Source organism: Lithobates pipiens, unplaced genomic scaffold, assembly GCF_037356315.1.
Source record: "Lithobates pipiens isolate NorthernLeopardFrog02 unplaced genomic scaffold, aLitPip1_a1.2 Scaffold_8, whole genome shotgun sequence".
Taxonomy (NCBI): domain Eukaryota; kingdom Metazoa; phylum Chordata; class Amphibia; order Anura; family Ranidae; genus Lithobates; species Lithobates pipiens.
In genome coordinates this window covers 603773852-603800139 of record NW_027507903.1, presented here as the reverse complement: position 1 = coordinate 603800139, position 26288 = coordinate 603773852, and the positions used below count along the sequence as shown (strand labels likewise).

Here is a 26288-nt window from a genome sequence, read left to right as displayed (position 1 = left end):
ATGCATACCACACACAGTCGGATTATCTGACGACACGGTCCGATAAGACTCATTCCGACGGATTCTCCGACCGTGTGTACGTGGCTTTACACAGACTAAATAATATACACAGATTATTTGTTTGAAAATTTTTATAACAGCAACAGAGAAAACCGTGTTTTTTTTTTTTTTTTTTGGTGTGTGTGTGTGTGTGTGTGTGTGTGTGTGTGTGTGTGTGTATATATATAAGTAGTGGTGATTAAATATGACCAAAAGAAAGCTCTATTTGTTTAAAAAAATGCTATAAATTTTAATTTGGGTACAGTGTTGCATCACCGCGCAATTACCAGTTAATGGTCATGAAGGGGGGTGGTAAAACCTTTCTGGAGGTTAAGTGCGTTAAACTTGTGCAAAAAACCCCCCCACAAAAACAGCTCTCGGAAGGAAAGGGTTAAAACTTAAATATCTCCATACTGCCATAGCGGCGTGTTTCTGGAGTCTCAAGTGTAGTCGTGGAAAATTAGTTTTATTGTAACATGCTGCTCTCTTGAAACGTGACATTTGATGGGGGTCAGGGGTCACCTTAAGAGGCTCTTGTTCAGTCACATCTATGACGGTAAAAACAGACATGGTAAATGGATTATTATAAAATACTGTTGCAATACGCATGTTGCTCTGCAGTTAAAGTTGTCAATGAGTAACTTGCTCCATCTTTAGTCACCTCATTAAGTGAAGTGGCAGACGGTCCCTCCCTTAACTGCTTGTCTCCCACGTAATGACCCCTTGCTTCTACATTTTTCTTTACTAATGTCAGGATGAATGACATATTTAATTTAAATGAATGCTCCACTTTTTTTAGGGAAAAATTGTCATGTCATTGCAAAAAAATAAAAAAATAAAAATAAAAAAAAGGAAGAAGAAACATATTTTGATTGCGGTGCTCTGAGTTGAAAAGAAAAAAGATGCATGTCTATTGTTCTATTGTTTTGTCCCCTTTACATTTTTGAATGGGCTGCTTTAATGCAACATGCGTTTGCATCAAAAACGTGCGGGGGTAGGGAAACAGAGTGCCATAGGGTAAAGAATGTCTTAAAAACATATCAGCTATGGCTACACTAATCCTGATTAGAGATGGACCAAGCACCCTCCCCCCTCCCTGCAGAGCTTCCAAACAGGGGAAAAGTTCTGCCCCAATCAGTGAACCCCATTAAAGTCTATGGAAGCCAAACAGGAGAAATCAAAAGTGCCCATTTTGAAGGCTTATATGCAGGTAATTTGCAAATAAAGGGATATGGTGGTCTGGGTACTGCCCTGTGGGGACATGAGTTAGTGCAAAATTTTTTTTGCAGGAGCAGTTATTTTAATGATACTTAAAGTGCAACAAGAAAAATGAAACATTTCTGTAAATATGGTGCCTGGGGGGGGGGGGGGGGTCCCCTTAGTCTGCCTGCAAAGTGGTACATCTGTAACATGCATAGAACCTACTGCAGCAAAAATGATATTTCTAAAGAAAAAACAAACAAACAATTAACTGCTTAACAACCGGCCCATAGCCAAATGAAGGCTACAGGGCGGTTGCTAAACTCTGGGAGGACGTACTATGACGTCCTCCCAGAATTCCGCTCTCGCGCGCACTCCAGAACATCCGTGACCACGCATCGTGGCCGTTTACCATGTGATCACTCCGTCAAATGATGGAGCGATCACTTGTAAACAAACCGGTGTCATGTCATGACACTGGTTCCTCCCTCCCCTCTCTGTACCGATCGGTACAGTGTGAGAGGGGGGAGAGATCGTTGGCAGCAGCGTTGTGGGCTGGATCTGTAGTGCCCACAGCGCTGCTCACTGACAATTAACACTGCAATTCCCTGCCAATACTCTTCAATACCCAGCAATGCCCTGCCAATACCCAGCAATACCCAACAATGCCCTGCCAATACTCTGCAATACCCAGCAATGCCCTGCCAATACTCTGCAATACCCTGCAATGCCCTGCCAATGCCCTGCCAATACCCAGCCATACTCAATCATACTCAGTGATACCCAGCCATGCTCGGCTGTACTCGGCCTCTGTGTGTGGCCAGGCTGTTAAGGTCTCACACATGTGGTATCACCGTACTCAGGAGGAATAGGAGAATCTATTTTGGGGTTTCATTTTTGTACATTCTATGTGTTAGAAATATTGTATAAATGGACAACTTTGTGTTAAAAAAAAAATGCATTTTAACCACTTCCCGCCCGCCGGCTGTCATATGATGTCCTTAACTGTGTGCGGGGATATCTGAATGATGTCTGCAGCTGGCGATTCCCTACGCCATAAGAGTGATCATAGCAGATGTTCCGCTGCTTGATCGTTCTTAAGGGAGGCGAGAGGGGACAACCCCCCTCCCGCCACCCTCCGGTGCTTCTACTGACTCACTGCTACGATCGCAGCGAGAATCGTTTTTTTTTTTATTATTTCAGGATTCCCAGTCTAGAGGTGAGCTGTGGGGTCTTATTGACACCATATCTCACTGTAAAGAGGACCTGTTATGCCATATTCCTATTACAAGGGATGTTTACATTCCTTATAATAGGAATAAAAGTGATCAAAAAAACTATTTTTGGGGAAAAAAAAAGTATCAAACTAAAATAAAGTAAAATGAACAATACATTTTTTTTTAAAGTGCCCCTGTCCCCATGTGCTCGCATGCAGAAGCGAACGCATACATAAGTCCCGCCCTCATATGAAAATGGTGTTCAAAGCACACACGTGACTTATCACTGTGAACATTGGAGCAAGAGCAATCATTTTGGCCCTAGACCTCCTCTGTAACTCAAAACATGTAACCAGTAAAAAAAATTTAAAGCGTCGCCTATGGGGATTTTTAAGTAGCGAAGTTTGGCGCCATTCCACGAGTGTGTGCAATTTTGAAGGGTGACATGTTAGGTATCTATTTACTCAGCGTAACTTCATCTTTCATATTATGCAAAAACATTGGGGTAACTTTACTGTTTTTATGTTTTTTTAAAGCACAAAACAGTTTTTTTTTCAAAAAAAAAAAACGCATTAAAAAAATTGCTGCACAAATACCATGCAAGATAAAAAGTTGCAATGACCACTATTGTATTCTCTAGGGTCTTTGCTAAAAAAAAAAAAACATACATGTTTTGGGGTTCTATGTAATTTTCTAGCAAATAAATGATGATTTTTACATGTAGGAGAGAAATGTCAGAATTGTCCTGGGTGCTCCAGAACGCCTGATGGCGCTCCCTGCATGTTGGGCCTCTGTATGTGGCCACACTGTGTAAAAGTCTCACACATGTGGTATCGCCATACTCGGGAGTAATAGCAGAATGCGTTTTGGGGTGTAATTTGTGATATGCATATGCCGTGTGAAAGAAATAACCTGATAATATGACAATTTTGTGAGTAAAAAAAAAATAAAAAAAAAGGAAAAAAATTAAAATCTTGATTTTACAAAGAATTGCGGGAAAAAATGACAACTGCAAAAGCTCACCATGCCTCTTACTAAATACATTGGAATGTCTTCTTTCCAAAAAGGGGTCATTTGGGGGGTATTTGTACTTTTCTGGCATGTTATGCCCCGTACACACGTTCCGATTATCGGACCACAAAAGTCGCTTTCGGACAGATTGTTCGATAATCTGATCATTAGTACGCAGCTTTCGACAGCCGATCACGACAGTCCGTCCAACTAAATCCGAAGGAACAAACAGGAAAACTTTGGTCGGATGACAGCCCATCGTACGACAGTCGTGTAGTCAGTACAGTATGCGTCCGATAAAAGTCATTAGACAAACACCACGCATGATCGGAAACATGAAAATAAACCAGAAGGACACACAGGTCACACGTTTTTGACATCATTTAAAATACGTAGCTACGCACGACGGAAGATTTTTCCAGAATCGTACGACAAAAGTCTTACACACATTTTGCACTGTTGTATTCAATCTTAGTTGTATACAACAAAATGTGAACGATCGGTCTTACGATTATCGGAACATGTGTACGGGGCATTAGGGTCTCAAGAAATGAGGCCGTCAGTACTTCAGGTGTGATCAATTTTCAGATATTGGCACCATAGCTTGTGGACTCTATAACTTTCACACAGACCAAATAATATACACCATTTTGTCCTTATTTTTACCAAAGATATGTAGTAGTATAAATTTTGGCCAAAATTTATGAAATAAAATTACTAATTTGCTAAATTTTATAACAGAAAGTAAGAAAAATTTATTAATTTTTTTACAGAATTTTCGGTCTTTTTTCTTTTATAGCACAAAAATTAAAAAACCCAGCAGCGATTAAATACCACCAAAATAAATCTCTATCTGTGTGAAAAAAAAGGACAAAAATTTAATTATAGGTACAGTGTTGAACGACTGAGTAATTGTCATTCAAAATGTGAGCGCACCGAAAGCTGAAAATTATGGTTATAGAGGGGGTTTAATTGTCCAGTGGTCAAGTGGTTAAATTGACAGAGTGCCAGCACCCGGCTATTGAAAAAAAATAAACAAACTGTGTTTTAAGGGAAACTCCATGCCAAAATGTAAAAAACAAAAAAACAAAAAAAAAAAAACCACTGTGGGTTCCCACCCCAAAATCCATACCATACCCTTGTCTGAGCACACAGCCTGGCAGGTCAGGAGGGGGGGGGGGGGGGGGGTGGGACAAGCGAGCACCCTCGGCTTTTTGGAATCTAGAAGCCCCCTTTAACAAAGGGCCCCCCAGATCCCACCCCCCCCATGAGAATGAGTATGGGATACAGAGTATTCATACCCATTCACCGAAAAAATTTCAAAAAGTAATGAAAACACAGACAGTTTTGACATTTTTTTTTTTTTTTTTTCAATAAAGGAAAAGTATCCCCCGATGTAAATCCATTGTCAATCACGATGCCCGACAGACAGCCAGACCCCAAAAAAAAAAATAGGGAAAAAAAGGCTCCAACCATCCTGGCTTGTTGTTTGACAGTTCTTATTCAGGTAAGGGTGGGGCCACCTACTGACGTCATCAACTGGTGCATGCTGGGTTGCTGACAAGATTAGCTAAAACGTGCTTTGTTGTGGAGTGGGGCAGAGCCCCCCCCCCCCTGCCCCAACAAGAATGTTATTTTACTGAAGTAAATGTGACACTTGACCATCTTCCATACACATTTCTGTACAAAGTCCTCTAAGTGCGCATTTGTGTCCCTGATGCCCCCTGCACCCCATGAGGTGGTCATACCTTAACTAGGTGAGAAATTCCATTAGTGCATACAGCAGCATAGTCTATATGCCTTGGAACCCCAACTGGGTTTATGCCTTGGAACCCCAACAGAAAGGTTTAAAGCATGCTCTTCTTACTCCTCCTCATCTGCCCCAGCACCATCCTCCTCTGACTCCTCTTCAGACTCCTGTTGTTGTTAGAGTAGTACCCCCTGGGAATTCATCCAGCATTGCGACTTCCTCATCTTCCTGCTCCTCCACGGCCTGATCAATGACACGACGCAATGCACGCTCCATAAAGAAGGCATAAGGTACCCTGTGACAAAAGTCTCTAGAGAAATGCAGTATATGTGGAAGAAGGTATATAACACCCCGCTTCAATCTGTTTTGGGGAGCCACTGGTCTATCACACCAGTTATAATACTTTTTTCTAATTGCGTTTGTCACTCTTTGTAGTATCGCTGCAGAACCACTCAGCAGTCACAATTCTGCAGAGTGGAAATGCACTATACTATGCTTTCTATATTTGAAAGTATTTTATACGTGTATTACACCCCTATATACTGCACACCAAATAGTACACTTATACCAGTCCTTAAAAGGACCTTTGCGGACCTAATAGTAGCTAGCTAGTAGCTAGTGAATTACAGACTGTCCCTGCTCCAAACACCAAACTGTCCCTGCACTGAGAAATGACAGCTGCAGAATCGGTCAGCAGCACTGCATACAGTGCACTATAATATGCTTTCTATATTTGAAAGTATATTATACGTGTATTACAACCCTATATACTGTACACCTATACCAGTCCTTAAAAGAACCTTTGTGGACCTAGTAGCTAGTGAATTGCAGACTGTCCCTGCTCCAAAAACCAAACTGTCCCTGCACTGAGAAACGACCGCTTCAGAATCGGTCAGCAGCACTGCATACAGTGCACTATAATATGCTTTCTATATTGGAAAGAAAGTATATTATACATGTATTACAACCCTATATACTGTACACATATACCAATCCTTAAAAGGACCTTTGTGGACCTAATAGTAGCTAGCTAGTAGCTAGTGAATTGCAGACTGTCCCTGCTCCAAACACCAAACTGTCCCTCCCTACACTGAGAAAAGACAGTTGCAGAATCGGTCAGCACTCAGCAGCACTGCAGTGCACTATAATATGCTTTCTATATTTGAAATAAAGTATATTATAAGTGTATTACAACCCTATATACTGTACACCTATACCAGTCTTTAAAAGGACTTTTGTGGACCTAATAGAAATAGCTAGTGATTAGACTGACTGTCCCTGCTCCACACAGCGTCCTTTCCCTACACTGACAAAAGACAGAAAGTAAAATGGCTGCCAGATCAGGTCTATTTAGGTAGGGGGTATGTCCACATGCTGAAATGTCTCAATTGGCTGTCCTGTACCCCATGATGGATGTGTCATGGGTCAAAGTTCTTCACAATGTAAACGAATATGTCTGCTGCGAACAGCGCCAGAAGTCCGCCGGTTTGGTGAATCGCGAACGAGCAAAGTTCGCCGTGAACCGACCGCCGGGCAAACCGCAAGGCCATCTCTACCCACTAACCTGGAGGGATGGCATGGTGCCACCTTCAGGTTGGAAGTAGTACTGCAGTCTGCGCCTGCCTACAGTGGGGAAAATAATAATTTGATCCCATGTAGATTTTTTTAAGTTTGCACACTTACAAAGAAATTAAGGGTCTATCATTTTTATCATATGTGTATATTAACCACTTTAAGACCGGACCATTTTGCTGGTAAATGACCAGAGGTCTTTTTACACTTTGGCACTGCGCTGCTTTAACTGGTAATTGCGCGGTCATGCAATGTTGTACCCAAACAAAATTTGCGTCCTTTTCTTCCCACAAATAGAGCTTTCTTTTTATGGTATTTGATTGCCTCTGCGATTTTTATTTTTTGCGATATAAACGTAAAAAGACCGCAAATTTTGAAAAAAAATGATATTTTCTACTTTTTGTTATTAGAAAAATCCAATAAACTCAATTTTAGTCATACATTTAGGCCAAAATGTATTCAGCCACATGTCTTTGGTAAAAAAAAAGTCAATAATTGTATATTTATTGGTTTGCGCAAAAGTTGTCACATCTACAAACTAAGGTACGTTTTCTGGAATTTACGCAGCTTTTAGTTTACGACTGCCTATCTCATTTCTTGAGGTGCTAAAATGGCAGGGCAGTACAAAACCCCCCCAAATGACCCCATTTTGGAAAGTAGACCCCCTAAGGAAATTGATAAGAGGCATGTTGAGCCCATTGAATATTTTATTTTTTTGCCTCAAGCGATTGAATAATGACAAAAAAAAAATTTTTTTTTTTTTTTTACACAAAGTTGTCACTAAATGATATATTGCTCACACATGCTATGGGCGTATGTGAAATGACACCCCAAAATAAATTCTGCTGCTTCTCCTGAGTACGGGGATACCACATATGTGGGACTTTTTGGGAGCCTAGCCGCGTACGGGGCCCCGAAAACCAAGCACCGCCTTCAGGCTTTCTAAGGGCGTAAATTTTTGAGTTCACTTCTCACTACCTATTACAGTTTTGAAGGCCATAAAATGCCAAGATGGCACAAAACCCCCACAAATGACCCCATTTTAGAAAGTAGACACCCCAAGCTATTTGCTGAGAGGCATGTTGAGTTCATGGAATATTTTATATTTTGCCACAAGTTGCGGGAAAATTACAAACTTTTTTTTTTTTTTTTTTTTTTTCACAAAGTTGTCACTAAATGATATATTGCTCACACATGCCATGGGCATATGTGAAATGACACCCCAAAATAAATTCTGCTGCTTCTCCTGAGTACGGGGATACCACATATGTGGGACTTTTTGGGAGCCTAGCCGCGTACGGGGCCCCGAAAACCAAGCACCGCCTTCAGGCTTTCTAAGGGCGTAAATATTTGACTTCACTCCTCACTACCTATTACAGTTTTGAAGGCCATAAAATGCCAAGATGGCACAAAACCCCCACAAATGACCCCATTTTAGAAAGTAGACACCCCAAGCTATTTGCTGAGAGGCATGTTGAGTCCATGGAATATTTTATATTTTGCCACAAGTTGCGGGAAAATTACAAACTTTTTTTTTTTTTTTTTTTTTTTCACAAAGTTGTCACTAAATGATATATTGCTCACGCATGCCATGGGCATATGTGAAATGACACCCCAAAATAAATTCTGCTGCTTCTCCTGAGTACGGGGATACCACATATGTGGGACTTTTTGGGAGCCTAGCCGCGTACGGGGCCCCGAAAACCAAGCACCGCCTTCAGGCTTTCTAAGGGCGTTACAGTTTTGAAGGCCATAAAATGCCAAGATGGCACAAACCCCCCCCAAATGACCCCATTTTGGAAAGTAGACACCCCTAAATTTAGGGGTACACTAGTGAGACTAGGTAATAAATGGCGGGTGCCCTGAAACTATAAAAAAATAACTAACCAACCAGCGTCACCTGTAACAGTTATATGGTGATCACTGGTGAAAGGGTTAACTAGGGGGCAATCAGGGGGCTTTATGCGGTAGTATATGGGGGTCCCTGGCGCTATAAAAAGCTGCGGCGAACCTAAATACCTACTTGCCTAACTAGCGTCACCTGTGACACTAATACAGCGATCAGAAAAACGATCGCTTATTAGGCTGGGTTCACACTGGAGCGATGCGGGAACGCCACGAATGCGCGGCGGGTTCCCGCATCGCATGCCTCCCGGCGGCAGTTCACACTGCCCTATGCGAACTGCTGGGAGTGTCAGTGAAATGTTACTGACACCCCCAGATCAGTTCGCATATCGCAGTGCGATCTGAAAACTCGGATCGCATGGTGTGAACACCCATGCGATCCGATTCTGCTGCGGGCCAAAAAAAGGGTCCCGTGCGAATTTGCGGCGGGTGCGGCGGGTGTGGCGGGTGCGGCGAATGGCTGAACTCGAATCGCACAGAGATCGGATGTGATTTGCACTGCAGTGCGGTGCGAATCACATCCGTTCTCAAACCGCTGCAATCTGAACCCAGCCTTAGTGACACTGGCGACGGGGGGTGATCACGGGGTTAAACCTTTATTGGGGGGGTTAGGGGGGTACCTTAGAACTAAAGGGGGCTAACCCTAACTGCCCTAACAGTTATTAGTCACAAATGACACCCGCCGGGTGATCAGGGGGTTAAACCTTTATTAGGTAATAAATGGCGGGTGCCCTGAAACTATAAAAAAATAACTAACCAACCAGCGTCACCTGTAACAGTTATATGGTGATCACTGGTGAAAGGGTTAACTAGGGGGCAATCAGGGGGCTTTATGCGGTAGTATATGGGGGTCCCTGGCGCTATAAAAAGCTGCGGCGAACCTAAATACCTACCTGCCTAACTAGCGTCACCTGTGACACTAATACGGCGATCAGAAAAATGATCGCTTATTAGGCTGGGTTCACACTGGAGCGATGCGGAAACGCCGCGAATCCGCGGCGGGTTCCCGCATCGCATGCCTCCCGGCGGCAGTTCACACTGCCCTATGCGAACTGCTGGGAGTGTCAGTGAAATGTTACTGACACCCCCAGATCAGTTCGCATATCGCAGTGCGATCTGCAAACTCGGATCGCATGGTGTGAACACCCATGCGATCCGATTCTGCTGCGGGCCAAAAAAAGGGTCCCGTGCGAATTTGCGGCGGGTGCGGCGGGTGTGGCGGGTGCGGCGGGTGCGGCGAATGGCTGAACTCGAATCGCACAGAGATCGGATGTGATTTGCACTGCAGTGCGGTGCGAATCACATTCGTTCTCATAAACCGCTGCAATGTGAACCCAGCCTTAGTGACACTGGCGACGGGGGGTGATCACGGGGTTAAACCTTTATTGGGGGGGTTAGGGGGGTACATTAGAACTAAAGGGGGCTAACTCTAACTGCCCTAACAGTTATTACAGTCACAAATGACACCAATGCAAAAAAAAAAAAAAAAAAAAAAAAAAATGACATTGGTGTCACTGTGACTGGGGGGCAGGGGTAATTGGGGGGGTGATCGGGGGGTAAAGGGGGGGTGTGAGTGTGCCTGGCATGTTCTACTGTGTGTGTAGAGTGTTGGTGCAACTCACCGATCCGCTCTCCTCCGTGTCGGAACGGAAAATACCGACACGGAGGAGAGAATACATCACTTCCTCTCCTGTGTTTACATTACAGGAGAGGAAGTGATGTCACGGGGGATTTCCATTCGTCGAGAGCGATCGCGAGGGGGTGGCCATGAATGAATGGCCGTCCCCTCATCCCTGATCTCTCCCGAACGAATGCCGACCGCCGCAGGCACCGGGGGGGGGCCCGATCGGCCCCCCCACCCGCGGGCAGGCATGGACTTATATATACGCCAATATGCCTGCCCGTGCCATTCTGCCGACGTATATCGTCGTGCGGCGGTCGGCAAGTGGTTAAAATGATAGAGACAGAATATCAACCAAACATGCAGAATATTATTATTAATACAGCGTTTTTATTATTATTGTTATTTATTATTATTAATTCCTTCTATTCATTTAGATGCCATTCGTTATTTTGGATAATTCCTAACTTTGGATAAATTAGTATCCTTCATGTTCACTAACAACCAAATTTAAATGGAAATTCCAATACCTATAATGTAATAGTTAAGTTATTATTAGTCAGTAATTATTTCAGATTTTCGAATTTCAAATTTCCAAATTTCAGAATTTTCGAATACTTGAATTTACGATTATTCGGAAAAATGTGTTAAATGCATTTTCATTCATTTGGATATTTCTAAATTAATTTAACAAATTCAGAACAAAATGAATTTCACATGTCTATTAAAATCACCAATACATGCTTTTGACCAGTTTACACCATAGGGAACTGAGTGCTTCCATCAGTAATACCGCTTCCTCCAGTCTGACCATCAGAGAGATATATTACTCCCCCCCTTCCCACTAGCAACAACTTAAAAGACAATTATATAATTAGCATGTTAATTAACACAGCACTTAAGGCAGCCTAGGTGACCAGACAGTCCATCTCCGGAGGTCAATGTGATCAGCTCTTTCAATGATCACGTACTGTTTCGAATTAACAACCAAGAATAGTAGAATAGTCTTTGGGAAAATCCAAGAAAACCTTCTCACAATAGCAGACAACAGACAGGTGGCTGGAGTTGATGACACCAGCATCTTCTATGAGCCCCAACATTATGAATCAGTCACTATTCATAATATGGCCGATACAGGGTCTCCAGAGTCTTTGTGTCTTGGGGGACATGGACCTCAATCTAAAGTAACACCACCTCAAGGGTCCCCAGGCATACAGCTCACAAAGAGCACCGTTCCCCTAAATGCCAGGGCCCATAATCGGTAGGCAGCATTCAGTCTCCTCCAAAAGCCTCTGTTTTCCGGGTGAGTCTGTCACAGGAACCATTTGTTTTACCACTCAGGGATGGATTACTGCCTTTCTGCTATTAATTTCAAGCAGTTTTGCAAGAATGACTAAACTACCTAAAAATGGCCATGCAATTTAGGCTTTTAATCCCCAAGCAAAACAGCAGCCGTGATCCAATAGCAGAGAGTACAAATAAGGTATTGTGCCAAAATAAACTCATACAAAAGCGTTACAATGACAAAAAAATGTTGGCACGGACAATACAATAAGAATTCGCTGCCAAAATTACTGATTGATCCAACAAAGGGAAACAGATGTAGAGCAGGACAGCGAGGAGAAGCCTTTTCCCGCTCAATAGCATATGTAGCTGACTAAAAAAAAAAAAAAAATAGAGAGCTTTAGGCACACTGACACAATTTAATGCAATTTAATGAGCTTTAGGCACAATGACACAATTTAATGCAGCTCTGTAGTTATTGGTACATTATTAAATGTAAGCATGGTGATAGGAGGAGACAGCAGAGTGACAGAGGGATGAGCTCATCGCTTTCCGGGTTCTCCTTTTACTGTCCAGTCACAGGCTGGGGGAGGGTCCAGGATGACCTGGGCTCAGAGGAAATTGGTTGAATGAGACCATCAAAGTGAGAATATCTAGAGACAGAGAAAAAAAAAAAAAGTACTGCAGCAGAAGTCTCTAGATTCAGCAAATGCCAGTTTTGATTTAACCCTTTCACTGCGAGAGACATTTTACTGTTTTTTTGCACACTTTAAATGCATATTTTAGGCCTGAAAAGTAGTCAAAATCCACAAATTTTGTATATTATATGAAAGAAGAGACCGTGGAGAATAACATGGTTAATTTTTGTTATTTCACACAATCTTAGTGCAACATTCTACCAAATGCAAATTTTTCATGTTACAACCAAAAATGTAAATGTATTTTATTGGGATTTTTTGTGATTGACCAACACAAAATGAAAATGATAAATGATTTTCAATTTTTTTTTTACAAATAAATATGTGAAAAGTGTGGCATGCATTTGTATTCAGCCCACCTTTATTCTGATGCCTTCAGAAGTCATCTAATTAGTAAATAGAGTCCACCTGTATGTAATTTAATCTCAGTATAAATACAGTTGTTCTTTGAAGCCCCCAAAGGTTTGTTAGAGAACTTTACTGAACAAACAGCATCATGAAGGCCAAAGAACACACCAGAGAGGTCAGGGATAAAGTTGTGGAGAAGTTTAAAGCAGGGTTAGGCTATAAAAGAATATCTCAAGCTTGGAACATCTCACAGAGCACTGTTCAATCCATCATCCGAAAATGGAAAGAGTATGGCACAACTGCAGACCTACCAAGACATGGCCGTCCACCTAAACTGACAGGCCGGGCAAGGAAAGCCTTATCCAGAGAAGAGGCCCATGATAACTCTGAAGGAGCTGCAGAGATCCACAGCTCCCATTTGCAGTTTGTGAGAAGCCATGTGGGGGACACAGCAAACATGTGGAAGAAGGTGCTCTGGTCAGATGAGACTAAAATTGAACTTTTTGGTCTAAAAGCAAAACACTATGTGTGGCAGAAAACTAATGCCGCGTACACACAACCGGACTTTTTCGACGGACTAGGTCCGACGGTCTTCCCAACGGACTTTCGGCGGAGTTCCGATTACTTTTTCAACGGACTTGACCACACACACACAATCACACCAAGGTCCGACGAATAGACAATAGCTGCCCTAACGTCGGTTTTTGTCCGACGGACTAGCATACACAAGAACGGATTTCTCGCGCGTCGGAATTTGTACAGGCGATTGGAAATTTTTACGACCGAAAAATAGAGAACCTGCTCTCAATCTTTTGCTGGCTGAAATTCTGCCAGCAAAAGTCTGATGGAGCATACACACAGACGGAATTTTTGACTAAAAGCTCACATCCGACTTTTGCTGGCAGAATTTCTGATCGTGTGTATGGGGCTTTAGAAGAAAGCCTGTGATGCCCCATACACACTATCAGATTTTCTGCTGATTTTTTCCTTCAGGTTTAACAAAACCACATAGTGGAAGGGCCTGCCTGATTTCATACACATTGAAACTCCTAAGGTTTGACCTCAATTATATGGTTTTGGTAAATCTGAAGGAAAAACTGATAGTGTGTATGGGGCTTTAGAGTGTGCAAAAGACTTGGGGCGGAGGTTCACCTTCCAGCAGGACAACGACCCTAAGCATACAGCCAGAGCTACAATGGAATGAGTTAGAATTAGATCAAATCATATTCATGTGTTAAAAGTCCAGACCTAAATCCAATTGAGAATCTGTGGCAAGACTTGAAAATTGCTGTTCACAGACGCTCCCTGTCCAATCTGACAGAACTTGTTCTATTTTGCAAAGAATGATGAGCAAAAATGTTACTTTCTGGGTAGAGACATCCTCAGAAAGACTTGCAGCTTTAATTGCAGTGAAAGGGGGTTCTACAAAGTATTGTCTCAGGGGGGCGCCATACAAATGTACCCCACACTTTTCACATATTTATTTGTGAAAAAATATTGAAAACCATTTATAATTTTCCTTCCACTTCACAATTATGTGTCCCTTTGTGTTGGTCTATACATTTACGTTTTTGATTATAGCATGTGGAAAATGTCAGGGGGTATGAATACCTTTTCAAGGCACTGAAGCATAGTAAACTGTGCTTATTTGTGGGGGGGGGGGGGGCGCTGTCAGGTTGTCTTTATGTCTTTATGGGGCCTTGTGGTTTCTAACAGCAGCCCTGAGTGTAAGCACCCGAGTTTCACCTGGCATCAGCCTCTTGCAGTTCCTATACCACAGACCTGGTTTATGAGAGGAAGAAAAAGAACCAGATGTTCATGTGCCGACAAGATGCATGCTGATAGGATGCGAGGGCAGAGTGACACCGAGATGAGCTCATCATTGTGCTGCTTCTCCTTTCACAAGCTGGTAAAACTGCAGCTCAACCACCTGTGTTTACCATTTGGCCACCCATGTGACGAAGAGGCCTAACATCTCAGCTGCTTATCCTTACCATTCCTTCACTCACCCGCCACTCCATGCTGCTGAACGAACACCGTGTAAGCTATGAATCTGATGTGGAGCTTACACAAGAGAATCTCTAATGACCGGACTTTGATGGACTAGGCCCGACGGAATGAATCCGTCAGATATTATGATCGTGTATGGGCTCCAGTGGACTTTTTTTCCCCCAAAAGTCAGACGGACCTAGAAATAAAACAGGTTTCAAATCTTTCCGACAGACTCAAGTTCGGTCAAAAAATCCGTTCATCTGTATGCTAGTCCAATGGACGAAAACCGACGCTAGGGCAGCTATTGGCTACTGGCTATGAACTTCCTTATTCTAGTGCGGTCGTACGTCATCGCAGTCGAATCCGTCAGACTTTGGTGTGCTTGTGTGTGGCCAAGTCCGCCCGTTTGGAAAGTCCATCGGGAAGACTGTTGTACCCAGTCCGTCGAAAAGTCCGGTCACGTGTATGCGGCATTACTGACCTTGTGTGACAGCCCTGGGTGAGTAAGCAGCCAATCACCTAGAACCAGGGTTGTCCCATTGTGGACTGAACCTGGTGACTGAACAGAGCCAAACAGGACAGAGGAAAGTTGAGAAATAAAGGTGAGTATGTGCAGCTAGGAAGGGCGATCATTGAGTTCCTTTTCTCAGCATCGGTTAGGCACGCGTTCTCTTCCACTATTCTGCATATAAATATTTTTGCTCAGCTTCTACAGATGTCGGCATTAACCTCCACCCTCCTAATGAAGTCATTCTGGCAGTATGGTGTAAACCGTCTTAGCCTGCAGCTGGTTATTCTCCAAAGCCTTAATATAGAACCCATCAAGCTTTGGGGTTTGGATGGAGTTATGGAGCCCCAGGATGGAGTGATCGGGAGGGGGCACAGGAGGAAGGATGAGATGAGGGCGATGATAGATTTATAAAATGGGAAAGGCAGACGGTGGAGGTCTGATACGGGAGCAAGTTGCCTAAAATAGACGGGGGGAAAGCTGAGACTTGTTCCCGTCTCCATCCAAACTACTTTCCCAGGAGCGCACGTCTGAAATAACTCAACATTAACCCGCATGGAACCAGATTACTGGCTAAAGTCCCAAATTCCATCAAGCATCTCGAAACCAGATTCCAGAGGTATGTCCCTGTTCTCTTACCACCATATTATAGCAAAAAAACATGTGCGGTATTTGCCTTTCTTAGGAATGAAAATTGATATTTCAATTCAGAAAAAGGATTTGGGCCTCATTCACACTGCCACTGTCGAAGCTGTGGCCTGCTTGCATTCTGGGCATTTGCCCATGGGCATATACTGCCCTAAATATTACTACTGCTTAGTGCCCAACAATCCCATCCATCCATGACAGTTTTCAGCCTGTCACAGGGCTTTGCAGGCTTCAGGTCACCTGCATGAGTCACTTCTGAAATATTTTCCTGACACCAAGAGATAAAAAGGTGACGGGAGGGAGCTCAAGAACACAGCTTGTGATTGGCAGCCTGTGTGCTGTGTGAAGGGGGTGTGTCCCTTCCCTCCGAGCAGCTCTCAGAGCTCTCCTCACTGAGCTCTGAAGTTTGTAATGTTAGCTCTCTGCCCTGTTTTCTGACAGCTCAAACAAGCTTTAAAAATTATGGACTTTGAACAGCTATAGAGGATAGAATATTTTGGATAAACAGGTACAACTTATGTAAGAGGCTTTGTTTAATTTTTGTTTATTACTTGAGGCCAGTCCCTTCACTGGCTATATGTAAGGGTTTAAAACCACTTTAGGCTACATTCAGACCTTTCCTTCCCCTCCCTTTCCTGTCCCCCTTTCTCTTCCCTTCCCCTCCCCCCCCGCTTTGTGGGGATCCGTTGAGGGGCTTTGCCTTCTTTGTCCCTCTTGGCAGTGGTATATGGTGGTCCATGGGGACAGCAGTGGCAGCCTTTCCTGACATGGGGTTTGCACGAAGAGCACCAAATGTTAAGAGTAGTGAGTTCCAATATGACATATAACATGGATAAGATGTAATTTTCTGTACGGTACTGTACAAATAGGCCTATAAATTATATATACTGTTTTTCTCTTTATATCGCATAGAAGCTCCTGAGGAAGCGGTTTTGTAATCGCGAAACATGTCGAGCAGAGCATATAGTGCTTTTTTTTTTTTTTTTTAATTCTTTTTATTGAGTTTGCAATTAAAACATAGAACAACTTACAGCCTATTGGGCATACCCAGGCTGATTACTACTACAACCCCCTGAGTCAACAATAACAAACAACCCCCCCCCCCCCCAATAACCGCCACCGGCGTATACAACCAAAGAAAGAGAAAAAAAAAAAAAAAAAAAAAAAAAACAAACCCCCCCCCCCCCCCCCACTGTACACTCTAGCACCACTGCTCACTTGCTCAGGACAATCTTCTAGTTCACTCATACTCTACTGCAGGCCATAGGCCATCCCAGGAGGAAACATGCAAACCCCCACCCCCCCAACCAACCCCTCACCGCCCCTGTACGGAGGACCCAGGGCTACAGACATGTTAATACCCTAGAACGCCACCACTAAGTCCTAATGAAACCTTGTCAGTCGGCACTCGAGTCAGCATTGGTGTCTCTTGACTCCGTCCAGATATCCCATACTTTATGAAATTTAGCTCCGCAGCCACGTGAAAGATAGGTGGCCTTGTACAGTGGAAGAGCCGTGTTCACTAAACTCTTCCAAAAATTTATAGAGGGGGCCAATGGAGCCTTCCACTTAAGAACAATAGATTTACGGGCATAGTATAACAATAATCCCAGGAGTGTCCTGAGCGCTCGGCGTGGGGCCAGCGATCCGACCAAACCCAAAAGACATATTTCAACAGACAGAGGTACCGTTACGGTGGTAACCGACCGAATAAAGTTAGTCACCTCCACCCAAAAATTAGCTATTTGAGGACAGCCCCAGAATACATGTATAAAATCCGCTGAGAGTGAGTTGCATCTCCAACAGGAGGCAGGGACAGACGGGTAGATTCTATGGAGACGTTGCGGAGTATAATATATCCTATGCACTATTTTAAATTGCACTAATCTATCCCTGGCTGACACTAACTGCAAGAAAGGGTACTCCCAGACGTCCTCCCAGTCCTCTGTGTCCAAAGAGGAGGAATCCGCCTCCCACTTTGCCCTCAGGATTTCGAGACCGGTGTGAACATTCGGGAGCAAAACCTTGTATATGGCCGACAGAGGTTTAGAGAGATCATCATCCCTGAGTAGTGTTTCTAGCCTCGAAGTGTAGAACGCCACTGGGGCATTTCCAAACTGTGTTCGAAAGGCATGGTTAAGTTGCAGGAATCTGAATAAATGTGAGTTAGGCAAAGCGTACTGTTGCTTCAGCCTGTCAAAGGTCTGTATTTTACCCTCAAAACAAAGTTGCTCGAGATATTTGATACCCCTGTTGGCCCACACACCCGGATCAGGAACAGAACCAAATTCCGGTAAGTTTGGGTTAAACCAAAGAGGACTATGCGGGGAGATGTGCCCCAAAGGTACGGGGCGCATCGAGCTAGCTACGTTCCATGCCCTCACAACCGCTCGCATTGCGGCAGTAAGAGGGAATGGGGCCCGAAGACCACGATACATCAAGTTTCTCAGTGCTTCATACGACCCCAACCACGCCGCCTCCAGAACCACCGCTGCATTGGACTCATCCGAAACCAGCCAATTGTGGGCATGGGACAGAAGGGCCGCCATATAATAGGAGTGTAGGTCCGGGCACGCCAAACCACCCTCCCCCCAAGGCCTCTGCAACACCGCCAGTCGAAACCTCGGCTGACCCGCGCCCCAGAGAAACGACACCAGGAGAGAATTGATCATGCTGAATATTTTTTTGGGAATCCAGATCGGAGCATGTCTGAGAACATAGAGGAAGGCAGGTAAAAGCTTCATCTTAAATAAATTAATCCTCCCAATCAAGGTGAGAGGGAGATGTGACCATGCCTTCAGTCTAGTCCTCATCTTCTGCACCAATGGATCCAAATTAAGGGCACAAAAATCAGAGGTAGAGGAGGAGATATAAATCCCCAAGTATTTGATTGTGTCCGTCCACACCAATGGTAGGTCGGGATCCGCTGCCGCCTTAGCCTCCCTGTCTATGGGCATGATTTGAGACTTATCCCAATTTACCTTCAACCCTGAACACTCAGTGAAGTGGGAAAGAATGAGTAGTGTCTCCCGGAGAGACTGGGCAGGGTCACTTAAAAAAAGTATGAGATCGTCTGCATATAAAGCTACCTTTTCGTGTATGGAACCCACCCGTATCCCACGAACCCCCTCCGCCCTCCTGAGGGCCGACGCAAGCGGCTCCATCGCCAGGGCAAAAAGAGCCGGTGACAATGGGCAACCCTGCCTCGTTCCCCTCCGAACCGCGAAAGGTGCCGACAAGGCGCCGCCTATCTTAATCTGTGCCAAGGGCTCCCTATATAAAACGTGAATCCATTTACGAAATTCCTCTCCAAAACCCATAACCTCCAGCACCAGGGACATAAACTGCCATGCCACAGAATCGAAAGCTTTTTCGATATCCAATGACACTATTACCCTCGTGGAAGACTCAGTGGTTGGCAACTGCAAATGAGTAAAAACTCTTCGCAAATTTATATCTGTGGACTTCCCTGGCATAAATCCGGTCTGGTCTATATCAATCAGGGAGGGCAGGACCGTTCGTAACCTGGTGGCCAGCATTTTTGTCAAAATCTTCAGGTCAAAATTTAGCAGGGAAATCGGTCTATAGGAGGCACAAAGGGAGACATCCTTGCCAGGCTTGGGGATAAGCACTATGTGTGCTTGATACATGGACGGAGGGAGTGCCATCTGAGTTTTGCTGTCAGAGAACACTTTCAACAATTTGGGAGCGACCAGCGGGGCGTACAACCTGTACCACTCGCCAGGTAGGCCATCGGGTCCAGGTGTCTTCCCGCCAGGGAACGAGCAAATTGCCTCTTCTATTTCCTCCAAGGTAAAATCCTGGTCTAGAAATGCACAATCCTCTTGTGATAGAGTGGGCAAATCCAGAGAGGAAAGAAACTCCCTCTGCTCCTCCACCGATCCCCCTGGGACTGCTGCATACAGTTTTTCATAAAAGGTTTTAAATTCAGTAAGTATCTGATCAGGTGCGGACACTAACTGACCATCCGACCCTCGGAGCTCCGAAACCACTGTCTGAAATTTAGAATCAGCCACTAAATTCGCAAGAAGCTTACTGTTTTTGTCCCCGGATTCAAAGATTTTCCCCGCCAGGGACTTCAAATCTAAGTGAGTAGCCTCAGCAAGGTGAAGGGACAAGGCCCGCCGTGAGTCAGCCAATCGAGTAAAGCGCTCCAAGGTCGGCGAGTCGGAAAACGCCTCAGCCGCCTCAGCCTCGCCCCCCTCGAGCGTCCGCAACTGGGACGACAGCTCAGAGCGGACCGCCTTGATAGCTGAAATATATTCTCCTCTGGTGTTGGCCTTAAAGGCGTCCCAAACCATCTGTGCCGAGGTAGAACCTTCGTTCAACTCCCAGTATTGTTTCAGTTTAGGGGTGACCTCCTCCTCCACCCGCAAATCCTGCAGCCATTTGGGCGCCAGGCGCCAACAAGCATTACCTCTGACGTTCGACAACTGTAAGGTAACCTCCAAAGGTGCATGATCAGAGAGACCTGCAGGCAAATACAGTGCCCCCCTCACCGATGTCAGGGCCCCAGAGTTGCCGAAGGCCATGTCTATCCTGGAGCCCGATTTATGTGTGAGAGAGTGGAAAGAGTAAGCCCTAGCACCCGCATGCTTCCATCTCCAGATCTCAGTATAGTTAAAAGTTTGAGCCCATTGCAGTAGCTCTGGCGAAAATGCCCTATTTGGGTTGGACGAATCCAGAGATGGATCCAAGATGGAATTAAAATCCCCTGCTATATACAACCTGGAGAATTGGAGGGGAGCCAGCAGTTCACTAATCCTATACAAGATCTGCGGATGGAAGGGGGGGGGCAGGTATACATTAACAAAGGCATAAACCACCTGTTCAATCTCTAATAACAGGATAAGGAATCTGCCCCCTTGATCAGTGTGCAGGTGAACAACTTTATAAGCCAAAGACTTACTTAGCAAGATGGCCACACCCCTCGCATAGCTAGAATACGTAGCATGGAACGCTTGTCTCACCCAGGGCCTGCGTAATGCTAGTATTTTGTTCCCCAGAAGGTGAGTCTCCTGGAGAAAAAGGACATGGGGTCTATGACTATTCAGGTATTTAAACATCAGGGCCCTTTTAACCTTATCATTAAGACCCCGAACATTCCAAGACACCAATCTCAAATCCATTGAAACAGCTGGGAACATGTTATAACATAGCAATACCTACACCATAACCCCGTAACCCGCCAGTGAGCATGACACATGGAAGTAAAGCATACAGAACAGATGCGATAAACAGTGGATTCAGAGTGCACATTGAAAAAAAAGAGAAGAAAACAAGGGAAATTAAAATAACAAAAGAGAGGAAAAAAGGAAAACCCACAACTCCCTACCGGCCAAGAGTGCCCCAATTGGGGAAAAACAAAAAACAATTGGGCACTAAAAAACATGGCCAGTTTGATACCCAAAACCTAACCAAAACTTAAACCTCCAGACTTTAAAACAAAAAAAGTTCCGAAGCAGCGGCCACTCTAAGCCGCTTACACCTGTCCAGGTCAAAAAACCCTGTAATGAGGGGAAGAACTGATAAGTCCTCAAGTGTCCCGCGCCCGGGGAGCTCCGAGCTAAAAGGAAGTAGCCAAAAAGACAAGACCTGTAACTAAAAAAACAAAAAAACAAAAAACAAAAAACAAAGCGGAGTCAGGATGGATCAGCTCGAGCATTGGCAAAGCACCGCAGGCGCCCTAGGAGAGGCGGAGGTCAGTACGCCATCCGCTGGCAGGAAGGATGAAAAAAACGCCCACCCATCCAGTGGGTAAGTAATATCCCGTGAGTTCCGCAGCAGCAGTATCAACAACCCGCCAGCAAAAACAAAAAACAAAAAGAAAAAGGCCGGGAGCCCATGACAGGATAATAATCCAGACAATTAGTACCCCCCATCAACGTAGGGATAGCTGTAGAAAATCAACGTAGAGTGATCAGCCAGTCATTGGCTTCCTCAGGCGTGTCAAAGAATTTCACCGATCCATTATAAGGCACCCGAAGGCGACTGGGGTATAACATACTGTATTTAATATCCTTTTCCCGTAGGCGCCTGCGGACATCATTAAAGGATCTCCTCTTGCGCTGCAAGTCAGCCGAGAAATCCGGGAACAGTAGGATGGAGGAGTTTCCATATGGTAGAGAAGGGAGCTTACGAGCTGCGGAAAGGATTCTATCCCGGTCCCTAAAGTTCAAAAAGCGGACCAGGAAGGGTCGGGGATTTGCCCCTGGGATGTAACGTCCTGTAGGAACCCGATGAGCACGCTCGACAACATATGTCGGGGAGACTTCCGGGAGGCTCAACAGCTTCTTGAAAAAGTCCTCAGCAAACTCCGCTGGTCGGTCACCCTCCTCCCCCTCCGGCAGACCTAAGACACGGATATTGTTGCGTCGTGCTCTGTTCTCCGCATCATCAGCCTTAGCGACGAGCAGTTGCACCGTGCGTTGCAAGTCCGCTATATTGGTGGTGTGGGTAGCCGTAAGGTCCTCAGCGGCAGAGATACGTGATTCTGATTCAGTCAGCCTGCCCCTGATCTTGTCCAGGTCATTCCTAATAAGATTACATTCTTCTGCAAGGTGGTCCATTCTTACCAGCATAGAGGTTTTACTCTGTTCAATAGCAGCTAGTATCACCGCAGTACCGTCCTGGGATGAAGGGACAGGCAAAGCCACCCCGGAGGAAGAACCAGACTCCATGGCCAATTCCGCAAGCAGCGACTGCACCCTCCCAATAAGAGAGGGATCTGGTTGAGCGGGTGGATCAGGAGCAGGACAGCTCAGTGCAGAAGAGCTCTTAGGCCGGTGTTTAGGGCCCATGAAGGGATGTGGGCTGCAGGCGTCCGTGGGCCTCCGCTCCTCACAGTTGCAAGCCCACGGCAGCAAGGCTCAGTCAGTGACACTATATGACAGGGCCCAGGGAGCTGGATGGATGGATGCAATGCTTGTCAGAGAAGGGTGATTGCTGGGACTCTCAGACTGTGCACCAGAACAGCCCCCCTAAAAGGGGTAGCAGTGTCCAGGAAGAGAGCAAGGGAGCCGGTTAGAAAATTGCAGGGATCAGGCCGACCACAGCACTCCACCTCCAGCCACAGGGTAAGGGCTAAAATGGACTCCCAGGCTGCGTTAGGCCAGGCTAGGCCGGGGCAATTATGATGTCTCCACAGCCCCCCCCAGGATGATCATGCAGGTGAGGGTCCCCCACCAGCCAACAGCCCCCTCCGCCGCTCCGCTGGCCGATCGCGGCGCTCCCCCGCCGGCCGGCCGTCCAGGAAAGTCCGGTCCGCGGCAGGCTTCACTAGGCCGCGCTAGGCCGCAGGCCCAAAACTCAGCGCCGGCCTTCCCCGGAAAAACAGGAAAGTCCAGGGACACAAGGGGGCAATGGATGGATGGAGAGGAGCTGCCTACCTCTCCCACAGGCCTCGGATCAGCCCCGATTGTCCCGCACAGGCCGGGAAGATGGCGTCCGGCACGAGGAGGATGAGCGGCCGAATCCTGGGCTCCACGGTCCCCTCACTCCACAATTTCCCCGCAGGGTAAAGCACAGTAGGGCAGTAGTTCCTCTGGCCAGAAAATCTTTCAGTTTGGGCCGACAGCTGAGCAGGATGGCATAGGATGATGAATCGGACGGCCGGAGCTCCCCAGACACACGTCCGCTCTCTCTTACATCCGGACACGCCCCTCCGCATATAGTGCTTTTTAATCAATGGGACAAGTGGATACCCCATTCCTTGTGACAGCAATAAAAGTAATCAGATTTTTATTTATTTTTTTAAAAAGGGACAAAAATAAAATAAAAAATAAATAAAAGAAAATTTAAAGCGCCCCTTCAAGCAAAGAAAACGCATACGTAAGTCACCCGCGTAAATGTAAACAGTATTCAAATCACACATGTGAGGTATCACCGTGATCGTTAGAGAGAGAGAGAGAAATAATTCTAGAAAAATAGCTCTAACCTGGTAACTGTTAAATTTTTTTTTACCGCGTAGCCTATGGAGGTTTCTAAGTACCGTAGTTTTTTGGCATTCCACGAGTGTGCACAGTTTCAAAGCGTGACATGTTAGGTATCTATTTACTCGGCGTAACATCTTTCACATTATTTAAATAAATCAGGCTGACTTTACTGTTTTTATTAGTATTTTTTTAATTCATGAAATTTTTTATTTTTTTTTTTCATGCAAATACCGTGTGTCATAAAAAAATTTGAAACAATCGCCATTTTTTTCCCTCTAGGGTCTATATATATATATATATATATATATATATAAAAAAAATGTATGGGGGTAATTTTCTAACAAAAAATATTAATTTTAACTTGCAAGCAACAAATGTCAGAAATAGACTTAGGCGTGAAAGGGTTAAGCACTTGTCTGCAGCGCAGTTTTGCAGGCTTTCTGGGTTTAAAACAGGCATCCAAGAGGCAACATATTACCATCTGACAGAAACTTCTGAAAAGCGATCCACTGTGGATTGTTTTTTGGAGGGGGGTGGTAGAACACAAGTGTAAAATGAGCCCTAAAAGACCAGAGCCCGCATATGTTTGGAGAAAATCTGTGTGTTCTCTTGTACAGTTGAGATTATGGTTACCAGCGAAACCCTTTAAAATCGAACACATATTAAATCACACAGGTTCTGCGGTTCAGTGGTAATTCGGTGGTTCGGTGGTAATTAAACTCACTTGGTGCCTTATCTGCATTAAATTAGCCTCAGAACTTGTGTAATTCATATGTGTTCGGGTTTAAAGGGATGAGATGGCAACCCTAGTTGAGATACGGGCACAGGATGTTCTCACCCTTTAAGAAAATACAGCTGGAGGGTCAGCTTGTAAAGATGTCTATAGGGAGCCCTATATAAATCAGGTCTATGAAGCATGGCCATCACAGCAGAGCAAGCAATTAAAAATGTGCAAGGCACAACATTCATTTTCAGGACAATTTGACAATAAGAATCCAACAATTTCTGTTTAAGCAGCTGTATGGGGTGATTAATATCCCTGTCCCCTCTGGGGGAAGATCCTGCGCTTTCTGAGGCCACATCTGCCTTAGTCTCTAATCACTCAATCACTGGAACAGCCTGTAATTAGGCCTCCACCTTAGCTGGAATTTGAAACATGTGCAGCCTCTCTGCCTTTAAACCTCACATGTGCTCATTTTCTTGGCAGGAGAATGAGGTTGGGTCAAGTTTGCCGGATACAAGTGATGGGGTTTGGCCTTGTCGTGCTGATGGCCATTGGACTTACCATACAGCTACTGGGCATCCATTTCCCGAAAAGGTGAGTGCCTCATTTTGTCTATGGCTTTTATTCTTGGTATGGTCAGCCCCTTCATGCCACCTTCTGCAGCCCTTTAAATGTGATTGGCTTCCACAGTGTTCACATGGTTAGGAGCACATCCTACTGGCTCCCAATCAGAAGCTATGCTGAAGAGATAGCCATGACTGCTCGGACAGTGTGCTCCCAGCACAAAACCTCCACACTGGGCAGATAGGTATTAAGGTCCACTCTAGCTGCCTCTGCATAAATGCTTTGCATGGTTTGGAAAAGGTTAACATCCAATGCCAATCTCCACACAATCCAAAATGTAAAAAAGTCAGGACTGTCTCTTTTTGATGTCCTCTTTACTTCTCACACACCTCCCCAGGATACCAAACCAGTAGTGGCGTAAAGGCAACAGAAGGACTCATGTCGCTCAGTTGAGGTCAGGTATCTGACATTCCCGGAAATGTCTCCCTCTGCTGATCTATAGCACTGCAACAGAGTAAAACCTGCCCCTGACCTCTCCTTAACCACTTCAGTCCTGGAAGGTTTTGCCCCCTTAAAGACCAGGCCATTTCTGCCAATAACACTACGTTAGATTAACAATTGCGTGGCTGTGTGATGCTGTACCCAAATAAAATTGTCCCCCAGCCCCACCCCCCCCCCCCCACCCACAAATAGAGCTTTCTTTTAGTGATCGTTGATCACCTCTGTGTTTTTTTTTTTTTTTTTTTTTTTGTGCTATAAACAAAAAAAAAAGACAGACAATTTTTGGGGGGGGATTATTTTTTTACTTTTATGCTGTAAAACACATCCAATATAAAGAAAAAAAAAAAAAAGTTGGAGTAAATCAAATGTATTCATCAATGTAGGCCAAAAATGTATTCAGCTACATATTTATATAGAATTTTTTTTTTTTTTTTTTTTTACTGTGACATTGTGCCTGACAAATAGGACACCTGACACTTTTTTTTTTATTTATTTTTTTGGAGACCATTGACACTAATACAGTGATCAGTGCTAAAAATATGCACTGTTACCAGGGCTATCTTTAACACAGGGCAAAAGGGGCAGCTGCCCTGGGCCCGGTCATTGTTGTGGGGCCCAAAGCAGCTGCCCCTTGAATCCGCGCTGGCTGTAAATAGTTACGTGGATTTGGGTGAGCCCAAGAAAATGTGTGCCCAGGGTCCAGTCAAGATTAAAGTCGGCCCTGATTGTTACTGTACTAATGACACTGGCA

The 26288-nt window shown here is 44.8% G+C and overlaps 1 protein-coding gene across 2 annotated transcripts in view; it reads left to right on the top strand.

The window, feature by feature from the left end:
• LOC143961317 (galactose-3-O-sulfotransferase 4-like) overlaps positions 1 to 26288 on the top strand; it is a 76097-nt gene that overhangs the window by 22235 nt on the left and 27574 nt on the right. Inside the window, exons 1-2 of one of the 2 annotated variants that reach the window (XM_077470575.1) lie at positions 15423 to 15764; positions 24956 to 25066. In XM_077470575.1, the coding sequence (XP_077326701.1) occupies positions 24960 to 25066 (107 nt within the window). In that variant the 5' untranslated portion in view covers positions 15423 to 15764; positions 24956 to 24959. Of the gene's footprint in view, positions 1 to 15422; positions 15765 to 24955; positions 25067 to 26288 lie in introns of those variants that run through there. The other variant, XM_077470574.1, reaches the window with a different exon arrangement.